Source organism: Onthophagus taurus, chromosome 6 (genome assembly GCF_036711975.1).
Source record: "Onthophagus taurus isolate NC chromosome 6, IU_Otau_3.0, whole genome shotgun sequence".
Classification (NCBI taxonomy): domain Eukaryota; kingdom Metazoa; phylum Arthropoda; class Insecta; order Coleoptera; family Scarabaeidae; genus Onthophagus; species Onthophagus taurus.
Genome location: NC_091971.1, coordinates 13,162,122 through 13,178,347, shown reverse-complemented (window position 1 = coordinate 13,178,347; position 16,226 = coordinate 13,162,122). Strand labels below are relative to the sequence as shown.

Below are 16,226 nucleotides of genomic sequence, written 5' to 3'. Positions count from 1 at the left end.
TATGTTTAGAATTATTTCTAAACGGTTACTTTTTCTGAATTTTTTAAAAATAAAAAGAGAAAAATGAAAGTTATTACGCGATTATTATAAAAGGTATAGGTCAAGAAAGTTATAATAAATTTGAGAATAAAATTATTTTGTGCTAAATAAACTATGTATGATGGCGCTTAATTTGCAAAAAAAAGAATGTGATGTTTAATGTTATTAAAAGTGTTAATTGCTATTATTACGAGGAGTATAATAAAACATTTAGAAAACTAATAAAGTTCCTCTGAAAGTTACTTAAACATTTCTAGCAAATATTCACGAAATGAAGTTTTATGTTAAACTTAATTTGGCAAAGATTGATATTATTTAAATTATTAATTAGATAATTTGCCAAAGTGATGCCTATCATAGTGATGCTTCTTAGTATCCTGACTGTGTATAGCACATTATCAATACAGTAACTTCATGGTGTTGTTGGAAGAAAAGATAACTGACAGATAAGTTTCACTTACATTATTGTAGATCAATATCCTAGAAGATATACCTGAAATGACAATGTGAACTTCCAATGTAGTATCAAGTATAACAATAGCTGTTATGGACTGCTATTGTGGAATTAATGTTATCAAAGTTTCAGTGTTGAATATTTTTATTATTAAATCACGTATTGCATGTTGTTTGCCGGAGAAGATAAGTCCAACCCCGGAGAAGATTATTTTTTAAGTCGCTATGTTGTCCAAAAATATCTTGCACATGGACGGCCTTGAAAGGAATAAAATAGAATTACAAATGTGCTTGCAATACACATGCAAGTTAAAAAGGTTTGCAAACACGATAAACGTGGCTAAGGTTGCTAAAATTTTCATACTCATATTCCAAGAAATGGATTATAATAAAAATTGTCGATCACTTCAAAAATTTATTTCTCAAAAACTAAAAGCGATTTTTTAAAACGGCTTGTTGCATTAAAAAGAGGACACTTTAATTAATTATTGGTAATATTTCCACAAGAATCCTTCAAGAAATTAATTTTATAGCGCATTTTGAAAATTATCGATGAAAATTGCAACATCGTAAATTTTGTCAAAACTTCAAATATTGTTTTCTCAAAAACTAAAATTTATTTTTCAAAACGGGTTGGTTCATTGGAAAGAGGACACTCTTATTAACACTTTGGGAAATTTTCATACTCATATTCCAAGAAATGGATTTTATACGAATTTTTAAAACTTAATCGGCGAAAATTGCAAAATTCGAAAAAATTTTCGATCATTTCAAAAACGTATTTCTCAAAAACTAAAAGCGATTTTTCCAAACGGCTTGTTGCATTAAAAAGAGGATACTTTAATTAATAATTGGTGATATTTCCACAAGGATCCTTCAAGAAATTAATTTTATAGCGAATTTTAACAATTATCGATGAAAGTTGCAACCTCAAAAATTTTATAAAAACTTCAAATATTGTTTTCTCAAAAACTAAAAGTTATTTTTCAAAACGAGTTGGTTTATTGGAAAGAGGACACTCTTATTAACAATTTGGGAAATTTTCATACTCACATTCCAAGAAATGGATTTTATACGAATTTTTAAAACTTAATCGGCGAAAATTGCAAAATTCGAAAAAATTGTCGATCATTTAAAAAATTTATTTCTCAAAAACTAAAAGCGATTTTTCCAAACGGCTTGTTGCATTAAAAAGAGGATACTTTAATTAAAAATTGGTGATATTTCCACAAGGATCCTTCAAGAAATTAATTTTATAGCAAATTTTGAAAATTATCGATGAAAGTTGCAACCTCGAAAATTTTATAAAAACTTCAAATATTGTTTTCTCAAAAACTAAAAGTTATTTTTCAAAACGGGTTGGTTCATTGGAAACAGGACACTCTTATTAACACTTTGGGAAATTTTCATACTCATATTCCAAGAAATGGATTTTATACAAATTTTTAAAACTTAATCGGCGAAAATTGTAAAATACGAAAAAATTGGCGATCATTTCAAAAATTTTTTTCTCAAAAACTAAAAGTGATTTTTCAAAACGGCTTTTTGCATTAAAAAGAAGATACTTTAATTAATAATTAGTGATATTTCCACAAAGATCCTTCAAGAAATTAATTTTATAGCGAATTTTGAAAATTATCGATGAAAATTGCAACATCGAAAATTTTATCAAAACTTCAAATATTGTTTTCTCAAAAACTAAAAGTTATTTTTCAAAACGGGTTGGTTCATTGGAAAGAGGACACTTTTATTAACACTTTGAGAAATTTTCATACTCATATTCCAAGAACTGGATTTTATACGAATTTTTAAAACTTAATCGGCGAAAATTGCAAAATTCGAAAAAATTGTCGATCATTTCAAAAACTTATTTCTCAAGAATGAAAAGTGATTTTTCAAAACGGCTTTTGGCATTAAAAAGAGGATACTTTAATTAATAATTGGTGATATTTCCACAAGGATCCTTCAACAAATGAATTTTATAGCGAATTTTGAAAGTTATCGATGAAAATTGCAACATCGAAAATTTTATCAAAATTTAAAATATTGTTTTCTCAAAAACTAAAAGCTATTTTTCAAAACGGGTTTGTTCATTGGAAAGAAGACACTTTTATTAACACTTTGGGAAATTTTCATTCTCATACTCTAAGAACTGGATTTTATACGAATTTTTAAAACTTAATCGGCGAAAATTGCAAAATTCGAAAGAATTGTTGATCATTTCAAAAATTTATTTCTCAAAAACTGAAAGCGATTTTTCAAAACGGCTTTTTGCATTAAAAAGAAGATACTTTAATTAATAATTGGTGATATTTCCACAAGGATCCTTCAAGAAATTAATTTTATAGCGAATTTTGAATATTATCGGTGAAAATTGCAACATCGAAAATTTTGTCAAAACTTCAAATACTGTTTTCTCAAAAACTAAAAGTTATTTTTCAAAACGGGTTTGTTCATTGTAAAGAGGACACTCTTATTAACACTTTGGGAAATTTTCATACTCATATTCCAAGAACTAGATTTTATACGAATTTTTAAAACTAAATCGGCGAAAATTGCATAATTCGAAAAAATTTTCGATCATTTTAAAAATTTATTTTTCAAAAACTGAAAGCGATTTTTCAAAACGGCTTGTTGCGTTAAAAAGAGGATACTTGAATTAATAATTGGTGATATTTCCACAAGGATCCTTCATGAAATTAATTTTATAGCGAATTTCGAAAATTTCGTATGGCATAAGACTGCTTGGCAAGACGTAAGATGTTAAATTTTTTACTGATTTGAGATCTACCAACTTGCTGGGATAACACAAACTAGTGTCTTTCCCAGAATGTTAACCTATAATCCCTAAGATCTTACCAGTTTTTATCATGTTATTATTAAAGTCAGTATGATTCAGCCAAATTTTCTATCCTTAAAACGACAGCATTATCAGCAAAGAAGACCATAACAATCCACCAGTGACAATCTCAAAGGTGAATCGTTTATGAACATACTCGAATGACCATTACAAAACATAATAAAAGTTGATTTTGGTATTTTTTTAAAGTGTTTCAAAGTTCCCAAAAATAGAAGAGCTTGTTGATGTTTGTCAAAATGGTTATAATCGATTAAAAACATCTTTAGGATACTTAACGATGATGACATAATGAAAAACCATGATTTTGATATTTTATCAAAGTGTTTCAAAAATCTTAGAAGATAGAAAAACTTATTGGGGTCCATCGAAATAGTTTTATCTCAAGAATGAAGAAGAAGAAGAAGGATCTCAAAAATATAATAAAACTTGATTTTGGTATTTTTTGAAAAAGTATCAAAGTTACCAAAAATAGAAAAAAGTTGTTGGTGAGTGTCAAAATAGTTCTAATTTTTTTTGTAAGGTCATAAAATCATATCACCAACCTTCCTAACAAAGAGTGAAGCAACTATATATTTTATGCTCAAGCACATTGAAAGAAAGATTTTGTGGATTCTGCCATTATCTTATTTACTCAGCCAAAATTGGAGTTCAAAACTTTAAAAATCAATGTTAACGTCAACTTGTATTTTATTGGCAATTAGTGTTGTAGTTTGACAAAATTTAGTGCTTTTAACTCTTACATTTTTAAGTGCAATTTTCTTAATGTTTCTAAAAATAATACTTAGTGTCTGACGTTAGTAATTTATTATAGAGGTTGCAACCTTCAAGTATTGCAAAGAGTTAAGGTATAAACCATACTCGTATCACTTTATTGGTTTTACTCATTTCTTAAATTCAACTACAAACCATTAAGAATGACCATTCAATGTAGATTTTTTTAACTTATTTGCCATTACTTAAGTTTCATGCGAATTGTTAATTGGTAATAATAATATATCATGTGATATATATATATATACATATATTTTTTTTTGAATTCAACATGAAAATATCTGGTAGATAGGTACAAATTAGAAGTAGGACGTCCCACTTTAATAAGAATTTCTTTAATCTCTAATTTGAAACCGTTTGAATTTTAAATTATCCGAACAAAGAATTTAATTGAAACGTGAAACTTGGTTTGAAAATCGAAAACGAAAACAGGAGATAGGTCGGATTTTTGTGTTATTTTGTATTTCTGACAAAGACACACTTTCCCCAAATGGACGACCGGCTTGCATACTTTATCTGATTACTTTCACTGAAAACCCAATTGAGCGATGATTTCTGCATGATTCACCGCCGTTCGGCAGAAATTTTGAAATCCTATACGAAATTTTTTTTTATGTTTCGAAAACTTCTCACACATTGATGTGTCGCTATTTTATGTGAAATTTGTTCTTCCCACGATTATTTTATGTTCCAATTTCTTAAATCGAAAATTAATTCAATGAATAATATAAACATTTATTTCTCCATTTTAATATTCTATTTAGACTTTCTTATTGTTTAATAAAAAAAAAAAACAAGAATTGAAGATAAAAAAATGTTTATTAAAAGAAAAATAAAACAACCTTTATATTTATTATTTTTTTATATAAAAAACACAATACAAATATACGTTTCAACTAAATAAAAAAAATAGTACAAAACAACTCTATTTAATTTCAATAAATTTTTATGTTTACACAAAAAAAAATTAATAATTTCCATTCTAAATTTAAAAGAATCAAAATTTAAATTATTTTATTTACAAACGATTTTTGTTCTTTTTTATTTTTAACTTTTATTTTACGATCTACCATTAAATCTTCTACCAGTTCTGGCTGGTGCGCTTGTTCCAGCTGGTTCGGCTTCTGCGTTATCTTGTTTAGATCCGCTATTAAACCGCCTTCTACCCGATGAAGAAGAAGCTGGTGCTTTCGTTGGTTTAGGAGCTGGTTCTTGTTGAGGCTCCGAATCCGCTTCTACCGGTTGAGATTTATGAGATTTGGCTAAAAATCATCAATCATCAAAAACCAAATTAAAAGCAAATTAAAATTCTTACCAGACGCAGCTTGTTCTCTCCTCCTTTTTAAAGCAGCCAATAAATCGTCATTACTTCTAAACGGTCTTAAAATTCCACCTTTTAATTTTCTTGGTGGTTCCGTGGTTGAAGATGGCTCAGCTGGTGCTTCTTCTTCGACTTCTTCTTCCTCGTCGGCGGGGACTTCCTCTTCCTGTCACATAAATGCAATATGACGAATGCGTTACGTAATAAAAGAAACGGTTCTTAATCAAAAGTGATTTGAATTTTAATTCATACGCGAGAAATAAAAATTTGTATGTGAGATATAGTTTTGTTTTTATTTGGTTATTTTTTTTCGGTTTCGATTTTCATGTGTGGAATTCCGAGCAACGCGCCGCCGAAATAAACTTTCACTGAATTTCATTTGCATGTAATCTTCAGTAAACGTGTGTGTGTGCTTGCGCCGGATTAAACAAGATTGCGTGTGATTTATTCAGTTATTTTCAATACTTTTTTTATACTTCCAAGAATTTCTTTGATATTTTTAAGAAAATTTTAGAAAGTTTTTCTTTAATCAAACGTTTACGTTTTAATAATTCGTGAATTAACGAAATACACTAATCAGAGAATCATCATTTAACAAACAGAGATATTTTATATAATGCTTGTATAATGGTTATTTGTCTATCAAGGTCGAACTGTAAGTCTTAAACAACACATTTAAGATAAGAAAAAAAATTCTTGCAGCTGATATAATTATCTTATCTTTTATGAAGTTATAAGCTTTGGAAAATTTCGGGCATTAGATCAACGTAGGAATTATCTATAATAGTTAATAATATTCAAAAATGACAACTGATTGTTCGTATTTGTCAATGACATGATTGATCATACTTGTGGGACATCCATAGAAAGTTATAAAGGTCATTAGCTTTTGAAAATTGGTAAAAAAAGATGTTGGTGACTGTCAAAATAGTCTTAATAATTTAAAAACATACTTAAAACGCTTTATTTAGGACGTTAGAACTAAGAAAAATAATTTTGACAATTTTTTGAAGTGTTTCAAAGTTTGCAAAAAATACAAAAATGCCTTTGGTGTGTATCAAAATAGATCTAATCGATTAAAAACATCCTTTGGGCCAGAGGCGGCCCTACTGGGGGGTGCAAGGGGTGCACTGCACCCGGGCGCTGCCTAAAAGGGGGCGCCGGTGCCTTTTTATCGTTTTCTCCAACAGTATCTTATCTTTCTTTTGCAGTATTTAGACCTGTCAGTAGTAACTAGTCTTCAGAAAGCAGTATTTAATCTCCACAAAGCAATTTTAGTCTTTAGAAAGCAGTATCTAGTCTTCAGAAAGCAGTATTTAGTCTTCTAGAAGCAGTATTTAGTCTTCTGCCAAAGTTATGTATGTTTTCTCCAAAATATTTTATCTTTCTTTTGCAGTATTTAGACCTGTTGCCAGTATCTAGTCTTCAGAAAGCAGTATTTAATTTCCACAAAGCAATTTTAGTCTTTAGAAAGCAGTATTTAGTGTTCCAGACGCTGTATTTAGACCTGTCGGCAGTATCTAGTCTTCAGAAAGCAGTATTTAGTCTTCTAGAAGCAGTGTTTAGTCTTCTGCCAAAGTTTTGTATGTTTTCTCCAAAATATTTTATCTTTCTTTTGCAGTATTTAGACCTGTTAGCAGTATCTAGTCTTCAGAAAGCAGTATTTAGTCTCCACAAAGCAATTTTAGTCTTTAGAAGGCAGTATTTAGTGTTCCAGACGCTGTATTTAGACCTGTCGGCAGTATCTAGTCTTCAGAAAGCAGTATTTAGTCTTCTAGAAGCAGTATCTAGTCTTCTGCCAAAGTTATGTATGTTTTCTCCAAAATATTTTATCTTGCTTTTGCAGTATTTAGACCTGTTAGCAGTATCTAGTCTTCAGAAAGCAGTATTTAATCTCCACAAAGCAATTTTAGTCTTTAGAAAGCAGTATTTAGTGTTCCAGACGTTGTATTTAGACCTGTCGGCAGTATCTAGTCTTCAGAAAGCAGTATTTAGTCTTCTAGAAGCAGTATTTAGTCTTCTGCCAAAGTTATGTATGTTTTCTCCAAAATATTTTATCTTTCTTTTGCAGTATTTAGACCTGTTAGCAGTATCTAGTCTTCAGAAAGCAGTATTTAGTCTCCACAAAGCAATTTTAGTCATTATAAGGCAGTATTTAGTGTTCCAGACGTTGTATTTAGACCTGTTGGAAGTATCTAGTCTTCAGAAAGCAGTATTTAGTCTTCTAGAAGCAATATCTAGTCTCCTGCCAACATTATGTATGTTTTCTCCAACAATATCTTATCTTTCTTTTGCAGTACTTAGACCTGTCAGCAGTATCTAGTCTTCAGAAAGCAGTATTTAGTTTCCACAAAGCAATTTTACTCTTTAGAAAGCAGTATTTAGTGTTCCAGATGCTGTATTTAGACCTGTTGGAAGTATCTAGTCTTCAGAAAGCAGTATTTAGTTTCCACAAAGCAATTTTACTCTTTAGAAAGCAGTATTTAGTGTTCCAGATGCTGTATTTAGACCTGTCGGCAGTATCTAGTCTTCAGAAAGCAGTATTTAGTCTTCTGCCAAAGTTATGTATGTTTTCTCCAAAATATTTTATCTTTCTTTTGCAGTATTTAGACCTGTTAGCAGTATCTAGTCTTCAAAAAGCAGTATTTAGTCTCCACAAAGCAATTTTAGTCTTTAGAAGGCAGTATTTAGTGTTCTAGACGCTGTATTTAGACCTGTCGGCAGTATCTAGTCTTCAGAAAGCAGTATTTAGTCTTCTAGAAGCAGTATTTAGTCTTCTGCCAAAGTTATGTATGTTTTCTCCAAAATATTTTATCTTTCTTTTGCAGTATTTAGACCTGTTAGCAGTATCTAGTCTTCAGAAAGCAGTATCTAGTCTTCAGAAAGCAGTATTTAGTCCCCACAAAGCAATTTTAGTCTTTAGAAGGCAGTATTTAGTCTTCTAGAAGCAATATTTAGTCTTCTGCCAAAGTTATGTATGTTTTCTCCAAAATATTTTATCTTTCTTTTGCAGTATTTAGACCTGTTAGCAGTATCTAGTCTTCAGAAAGCAGTATCTAGTCTTCAGAAAGCAGTATTTAGTCCCCACAAAGCAATTTTAGTCTTTAGAAAGCAGTATTTAGTCTTCTAGAAGCAATATCTAGTCTCCTGCCAACATTATGTATGCTTTCTCCAACAATATCTTATCTTTCTTTTGCAGTACTTAGACCTGTCAGCAGTATCTAGTCTTTAGAAAGCAGTATTTAGTTTCCACAAAGCAATTTTAGCGTTTAGAAAGCAGTATTTAGTGTTCCAGATGCTGTATTTAGACCTGTCGGCAGTATCTAGTCTTCAGAAAGCAGTATTTAATCGTCCAGAGCAGTATCTAGTCTTCAGAAAGCAGTATTTAGTATTTTAGAAGTAGTATCTAGTCTTCTGCCAACGTTATGTATGTTTTGTTCTTGATACTCTTATTACCTGTACGGATCTTGTACCACCAGGTACCTCATTTCTGCAGCTGTTACTTTGCTTTTGTGCTTATCCTGCATTGGCAAAGTTTCCATATTGGTGATTTGCTGTCCTGTGCAATAACAAGACAAGTCCATTGGTTTCTTGTTCATATGCTTCGCATTCTTTTATTGAACAGTAATTTTAGACTTCATGTGGACTTTAAACAATGTAATTCCTGTTTTTTGCTGAAGTCTAGTTTATAACTATTGCAATTTCAGACTTTTTCTTGCAAATTAACCTTCTGACCAGAGTATTCCCGACTATTCCCTTAAGTTTGGTTTTTCACCAGTATAATTCTTAAATTTTTGCTGAAGTATGGATTATGATTATTGCAGTCTTTTTTAAGTTTATTTATATTTCTTTGATTATATATATTTTTTTAATTAAAATACATTATTGGTGTGCGTTAAAATAGTTTAATTGTTTAAAAACATCCTTAGAACAGTTAGGGCCGGTTGTACAATATACCAATAAATCTACCTAATAACTATCCGGCCGATAAACTTATCGGGAGGATAAAAATATTCGCTGTTGTACAAAGTGTTTTTGTCGGTAGGATTGTTATCGGCGAAATAAGAGTCGATTGGTAGTACTTTTCCCCAATATCTAGTTATTTGTGCTATATGTTGGTAACGCTCCTCTTTCTATGAAATTTCAGCTATGATTTTTCCAAAAATAGAAAAAAATTGTTGGTGAGTGTCAAAATAGTTCTAATTGATAAAAATATGCTCATTTATGTATCAAAATAGTTCTAATCGATTAAAAACATCCTTTGGACACTTAATGAGGATGTCAGAAATATAATAAAAGTTGATTTTGGTATTTTTTGAAAGTGTTTCAAAGTTACCAAAAAAGAGAAAGCTTGTTGGTGTTAGTCAAAAGAGTTATAATCGATTAAAAACATCTTTAGCATACTTAACGATGATGATAGAACTAAAAAAAATGATTTGTATCAAACTGTTTCAAAAATCTTGGAAGGTAAAAAAACTTATTGGTATTTTGGACAAAGTGTTTTTGTCGGTAGGATTGCTATCGGTGAAATAAGAGTCGGTTGGTAGTCCTTTTTCCCCATATCTAGTAATTTGTGCCGTAGATTGGTAACGCTAACGTCTTTCTTTGACATTTTTACTATGATTTTGACAATAATAATACGCATAGAATGCTATAGGTTAACCTATGCAATAACCATACAAAGTTTTTATATAAAATCCTTTGTAACCATATAGTATATCTGGCAGATAACTGTCTTATCAGCACCACTGAGTACCGATAGATTGATAAGTTATCCTGCCGATAATCTCACCGACAAAAATATCCGTACATTGTAATACAGTATAACTTATCAGCCAGATAACGCTGTCGGGAAGTTTATTCCCGACATATAATGTACAATATATGTTTTTATATAAGTTTCTAAAAATAGAAAAAAGTTGTTGGTGAGTGTCAAAATAGTTCTAATCGATAAAAAACATCCTTAGAACACTGCACGGAGATGTCCGAACTATAAAAGTTGATTTTGGTATTTTTTGAAAGTGAGTTCTAATACTGCCTGGTGGATATTCGCACTCGTTTGTTGATTGGGCAGATGATAATTAATGCAGAATTGAGCTTTGCCATCTTTTTTAGTTGCTGGAATGATGAAACATGAAACCATCGACCAGCAAACGTTCCATCTCCCAAGCAGTAATAGTTTTATTTCCAGAAAAACATTGTTTTGGCAAGATTATGACGAGTCTTGCTTCACTCATAGCTGAAGGATCTATTCCTCGCGTCAATGGTATAAAAGAAAGCTTCGCACAAACTTGTTAGAAACGCATGGATATTTGGTTGACTAACTCTGAAATCCATAACAAGTCATAGCAATGCCCAACTTCGCAAGCCATATCCGGACGATCAGTATTACAAGACTAGGAGCCATAAACAATAGTTCTTCGCAGTTCTTTTTATTTATGGCAAATTTGGTTAGGAGATGTTGGGATCTGACTGATAGGCATTACTTAGTAGCCATTTTTATGAATCAAGAGTTATGCCTTTTTGAAATCGTCGGTAGTACTTGATCAAGCAGGAATTCCTGGTGAAACCTGAATACACGCAACTCTACTATCTTCGAATGTAAGTTATTTTGGTGAACGATTGTTATGGCCGCTCATCTTGGCCCAGGTTGCCATTCCTTGTGTCTAAGGCATTATTAGTCCTAACTATAACCCACTGTAAAACTCTAGTAATTTCTCTAGTACTAATAGCAATTTTAAGACCATGTTATTACCATGCATAGAAAATACTTGATGATGCACGCTTCATCTGGGCTTTAATACATAATTAAAGTCCATAACTCACTCATTGTTGACCAATTTATGCAAAAATAATAGTGAATTATTGCGGGTACTCGCAACATTCAAAATAATTTTGCAATGCTTAGTATATAATTTAATTTTCAAAGCATTTGGACGTAGAATCTCAAGATGATGGCTTTCTTGGAAACAATAAGAATTGTTAGGGAACATTACAGCAGCTTAACTAGTGTGTCAAATGTTTTGACCAATTTCGTCCAAGCCTTTGCTAAACCTACCTGTTGGAGCTCCAAAAAGTAATAGTATGGGTATTTCCAAAACCCTTGGGTATCAATGATAAAGCAGATACAGGTTGCAACACAATTGGCAGAACAAACCCAATTTGCGAAAGAGTCAGTTTGCAAAGAGAAGAAAATGATTAGCAATAAAAGTCTAACCAGACTCCAGCAATTTTTAATGAAATAACTAAACAATTCATCTCGTGAGCAGAGAAAAAACATCTTTTACATTATCTGCAATATAAATACATCATATCCAAAAGACCATGATTTGGACATTCAATCAGACTAGAGTTCATCTGACATTTATCAAAATGGGATTAAAAAATCATGGCAAATTTTGAATGTCTTCTGAACTTCTTCCACTCCAGGACGCTATTTATGCTTATCGCAAACGACAGAGTCGCAGATACTTCAAAGAAAAACATTGCCTTGACACCGAGCAATGCAGAATTTAAGTGTTGACAAGGTGGCAGACAATGACAGTCATGTATCATCTGTATATTATCTGGTCAAAATTGTAAGGTTGAAACAAACCTATTTAATCTTGATAATTGACACTCAAACATTAAATTTGACACATTAAATATTAAACTATTAGTTTGACAATTAACCGTGAAGTTTGACAAAAAATGACTTTTTTAGTACAATCTGATCAATTTTAACAAAGTTTCAACATCATTTTTAACATTTAATCTTGGCAATCAATATTAAAACGTCAAATTTGACATAAACATCAATCACTTACTGAGTCTACGTGTAAAGATAATTAGCTTTTGAAAATTGGTGAAAAAAGATGTTGGTGAGTGTCAAAATAGTTTTAAATGTTTAAAAACGATAATGAGGACATTAGAACCAACAAAAATAATTTTGACATTTTTAGAAGTGTTTCAAAGTTTGCAGAAAATACAAAAAGGTTTTTGGTATGTCCTAAAATAGTTCTAATCGATTAAAAACATCCTTAGAATACTTTATGAAGTAAAAAATTTGATTTTGATGTTTTTGGAAAGTGTTTCAAAGTTACCAAAAACTAGGAAAAGATTGTCAAAATAGTTCTAATTGATTAAAAACTTTCTTAGGACAGTTAATGAAGATGTCAGAACTATAAAAATTGATTTTGGTGAACGGCCCATTTTTATTGGTTTAGAACCGTTGGCAATTGTAATTAGAAAGTATGATTCGCGCGATAAGTCGAGGATATACCGCTATACACACCTTAATGCATTGTGGTTTGCTGAATATGGAGAGCCGTCAGAACGTGCATGCTAAATAACCGAGTATTGCGCCGTTTAATACTGACATTTGTTTTTTTTTTTTTTTTGATAAGAAAGAAATTTCTAAATTACGTTCATAAATGAAAAATCTGTGTTTAAATGTTTACAACAATGTTGCCGTTTGACAACTGATTGTTCGTATTTAATTAATCAATGACATATTTAATTGTTTAAAAACATCCTTAGAACATTTAGTGAGAACGTTAGAACCAACAAAAATAATTTTGGTGTTTTTTAGAAACGTTTCAAAGTTTCCAAAAGATACAAAAAGGCTTTTGATGTGTCTCAAAATAGTTCTAATCGATTAAAAGCATCCTTAGAATACTTGATGAAGTAAAAAAATTGATTTTGATGTTTTTGGAAAGTGTTTCAAAGTTACCAAAAAGTAGGAAAAGTTTGTTGGTGTGTGTCAAAATCGTTCTAATTGATTAAAAACTTTCTTATGATAGTTAATGAGGATGTCAGAACTATAAAAGTTGATTTTGATGAATTTTAAATTATAAACGTAGGAATTTAATGTTCGCTAAAATACTGGGCTGCTTGCAAACGTTGACCGTTGATGACGCCTTGATAATTGACATCATAAATATCAAAAATAACCACATCAACCACATCATTGTTATTCAGACTTACTACAGGAGATTTCGGACTTAATTTAGAAGCTCCAGATAATCACCCGTTAAAAACGTCTTATTTAACTCAAAATTGAAGTTATTTCAGGTTAAGTTTAAAAACATCCTTAAAATACTTAATGAAGTAAAAAAATGATTTTGATGTTTTTGGAAAGTGTTTCAAAGTTACCAAAAAATAGAAAAAGATTGTTAGTGTGTGTCAAAATAGTTCTAATTGATTAAAAACCTTCTTAGGATAGTTAATGAGGATGTCAGAACTATAAAAATTGATATTGGTGTACAGCCCATTTTTATTGGTTTAGAAGCGTTGGGAATTGTGATTAGAAAGTATGATTCACGTGATAAGTCGAGGATATACCGCTATACACACCTTAATGCATTGTGGTTTACTGAATATGGAGAGCCGTCAGAACGTGCATGCTAAATGTCCGAGTATTGCGCCGTTTAATATTTGCTTTTTTTTTTTTTGATCAGAAAGAAATTTCTGAATTATCGTTGTCCAAACAGCGATTAATAGCTTATGTTGGAAACATAAAAGGTTCAGAACACTTAGTGAGCATGTTAGAACCAACAAAAATAATTTTGGCATCTTTTAGAAGTATTTCAAAGTTTCCAAAAAATACAAAAAGGTTTTTGGAGTGTCTGAAAATAGTTCTAATCGATCAAAAACATTCTTAGAATACTTGATGAAGTAAAAAATCATTTTGATGTTTTTGGAAAGTGACCAAAAAGTAGGAAAAGTTTGTTGGTGTGTGTCAAAATAGTTCTAATTGATTAAAAACTTTCTTAGGACAGTTAATGAGAATGTCAGAACTATAAAAGTTGAAAATTAAACGTTTGCTAAAATAGTGGGCTGCTTGCAAACGTTGACCGTTGATGAACGCCTTAATAATTGACATCATAAATATCAAAAATGTTACCACATCATTGTTATTCAAACTCAATACAGCAGATTTCGGACTTATTTTAGAAGCTCCAGATAATCAGCAGTTAAAAACATCTTATTTTAGTTAATGAAATCCAAAATTTGTTTCTTTATTATATTAAATTTTATACCATTGTAACTTACTTCCGGTAATGGTTCCTGTGTAGTTGTAGTAGTAGTCTTAGCATTATTTCTAGATAAAGGATTTCTTCTATTTAATAATAAATTATTTCTTTTTGGCGCAGGAGCCGGATGATCTTCGTACTCGTAATCATCGCCGGCGGGTTTTGCTTGAGTCCACGCGGCAAAACAGACCAACCCAACAAATAGTAATCTGGAGCAAAAGAAACACGGGAAAAAAATCAATAAAACAGATTAGACAAAGAACAACCTTGTTCGGCCACCTGTCTTTGAGTGTGTGTGAGTAAGTTTTCTATTCAACACGATGTTGCGCGACCTTGTTATCTGTTCTTTTAATCGGGGCAGCTTTCGTACTTTCGAAATGATAACAGATACGCAATGAAGAGTATATGAAAGCGGTTGTCTCAATTCAAAGAGATACACCAAAAAAAATAGAAAGCTAAAGATTTTTTTTGGTATTGATTAAAATTAAATTAAAAACTTATTATTATAACCTTTTAAAGTTATTATATTATTATATCCTATCCTTTTCTTTATTTTTCTTTGGTATGATAGGATAGGTTAGGATGTTCTTTTAACATCTCTCCCCGCTGCTGTTAAAGACTTTCACTATTTCGCTATAATTGAAAACTCGACGCGGTCTTCCTATATAAAAAAAAATACCCACCGTTCTCTTGCGACAAGGTCGTTTGGACGCAAGTTGCAAAAAAAGCACACCCAGCGGTGGCAACTTGAATTGATATTTCAAAAATATTTTAAATATCGTCAAGGTGCAATAATAAGGTCACTAATTCGTTTACGTTAATTACCCGGGAGACTTTCTCCGGCGAAGTCATCAATAATTTGGCGAAATGTCATTGTTGCTCTTACGTAATGATTTCAACTTCGACGAGAAGAAGAAGAACGAAAGAAAAAAAAAGGCGAAGAAGTCACGATTTCTCTATGTTAAAGTCTTAAGCTTTGTTTAAAAGCGCCATTCATTGGCCAACCTCTCCCAGGCTTTTTGCATGTCGCAATTGCTAATTCAAATTAATTGCCTAGATAAAATTTTATTTGAATCTTGTAGGTTGTAGAGGTTATGTGAACATTCTTAAAAATAATTAGTTCCGATATTTACCGTGTGAGGGATTGTCAAATTTTTTGATTTGACAGATAATAACTGTCAAAATAACTTATTTAAGAGTTATTTTGGGTTTTAAATGAATTTTTAAAAACTAGTTTTATGAAATATTAACCTAAATAATTATTTTATTACATAATTTGTTTTTTTTATGTCAAAAACAGGTTATCCAAAAAAGCTGTCAATTAAAATTATTACTATTATTAACTAAAACGATCTTTAAATGTTAAAAAAGAAACATTTAAAACGTATTAGAAAAAAGGTGAGTAATATTAAGCGAACTTACGTTATCCTTAGTTCCATAACTGCTTTTTTTTAAATTTCTTTTTTGTGAAAACGAAAATTCTTCGTTAGTACACAACTGGTCGATTGCTCAGCGTGCAAATCACTAAAATCAGCCGCGAGAATCGACCAATATTTATAAATTCTCTTGGTGACTTTTCCCTTCACTTTACAGCAGCTCAGCTACGCTTTCATGTGGCGTCAATTTATCCGCAAACAGCACCACTTTCACTGATCCACACTAACGGAGGTTGCATTCTTTCAACTTATACAAAAATACAACTTTTCGAAGAGCCCTATCGCTAATTGGATTTCCAAGAATTTTATTGACATTATTATAACCTAAAAAA

At 30.9% G+C, this 16,226-nt stretch overlaps 1 protein-coding gene across 1 annotated transcript; it reads right to left on the bottom strand.

The window, feature by feature from the left end:
* Positions 1-4,923: 4,923 nt before the first annotated feature.
* On the bottom strand, positions 4,924-16,210 carry LOC111421009 (uncharacterized). Its single transcript, XM_023054114.2, has 4 exons — positions 15,881-16,210; positions 14,478-14,667; positions 5,439-5,610; positions 4,924-5,385 (listed from the first exon to the last, which is right to left on the bottom strand). Exons 1-4 carry the CDS (start codon positions 15,895-15,897, stop codon positions 5,183-5,185), a joined length of 582 nt encoding a protein of 193 aa, XP_022909882.2. The 5' UTR covers positions 15,898-16,210; the 3' UTR covers positions 4,924-5,182.
* Between the last annotated feature and the right edge of the window lie 16 nt (positions 16,211-16,226).

Bases quoted from the DNA above. Each gene is read 5' to 3' on its own strand.
- LOC111421009 (XM_023054114.2), bottom strand. The intron at 5,611-14,477 runs GTAAGTTACAAT...TTTATGTGACAG, and splicing joins CACAGGAACCATTACCGGAA to GAAGAGGAAGTCCCCGCCGA. The intron at 5,386-5,438 runs GTAAGAATTTTA...GATGATTTTTAG, and splicing joins GAGAGAACAAGCTGCGTCTG to CCAAATCTCATAAATCTCAA.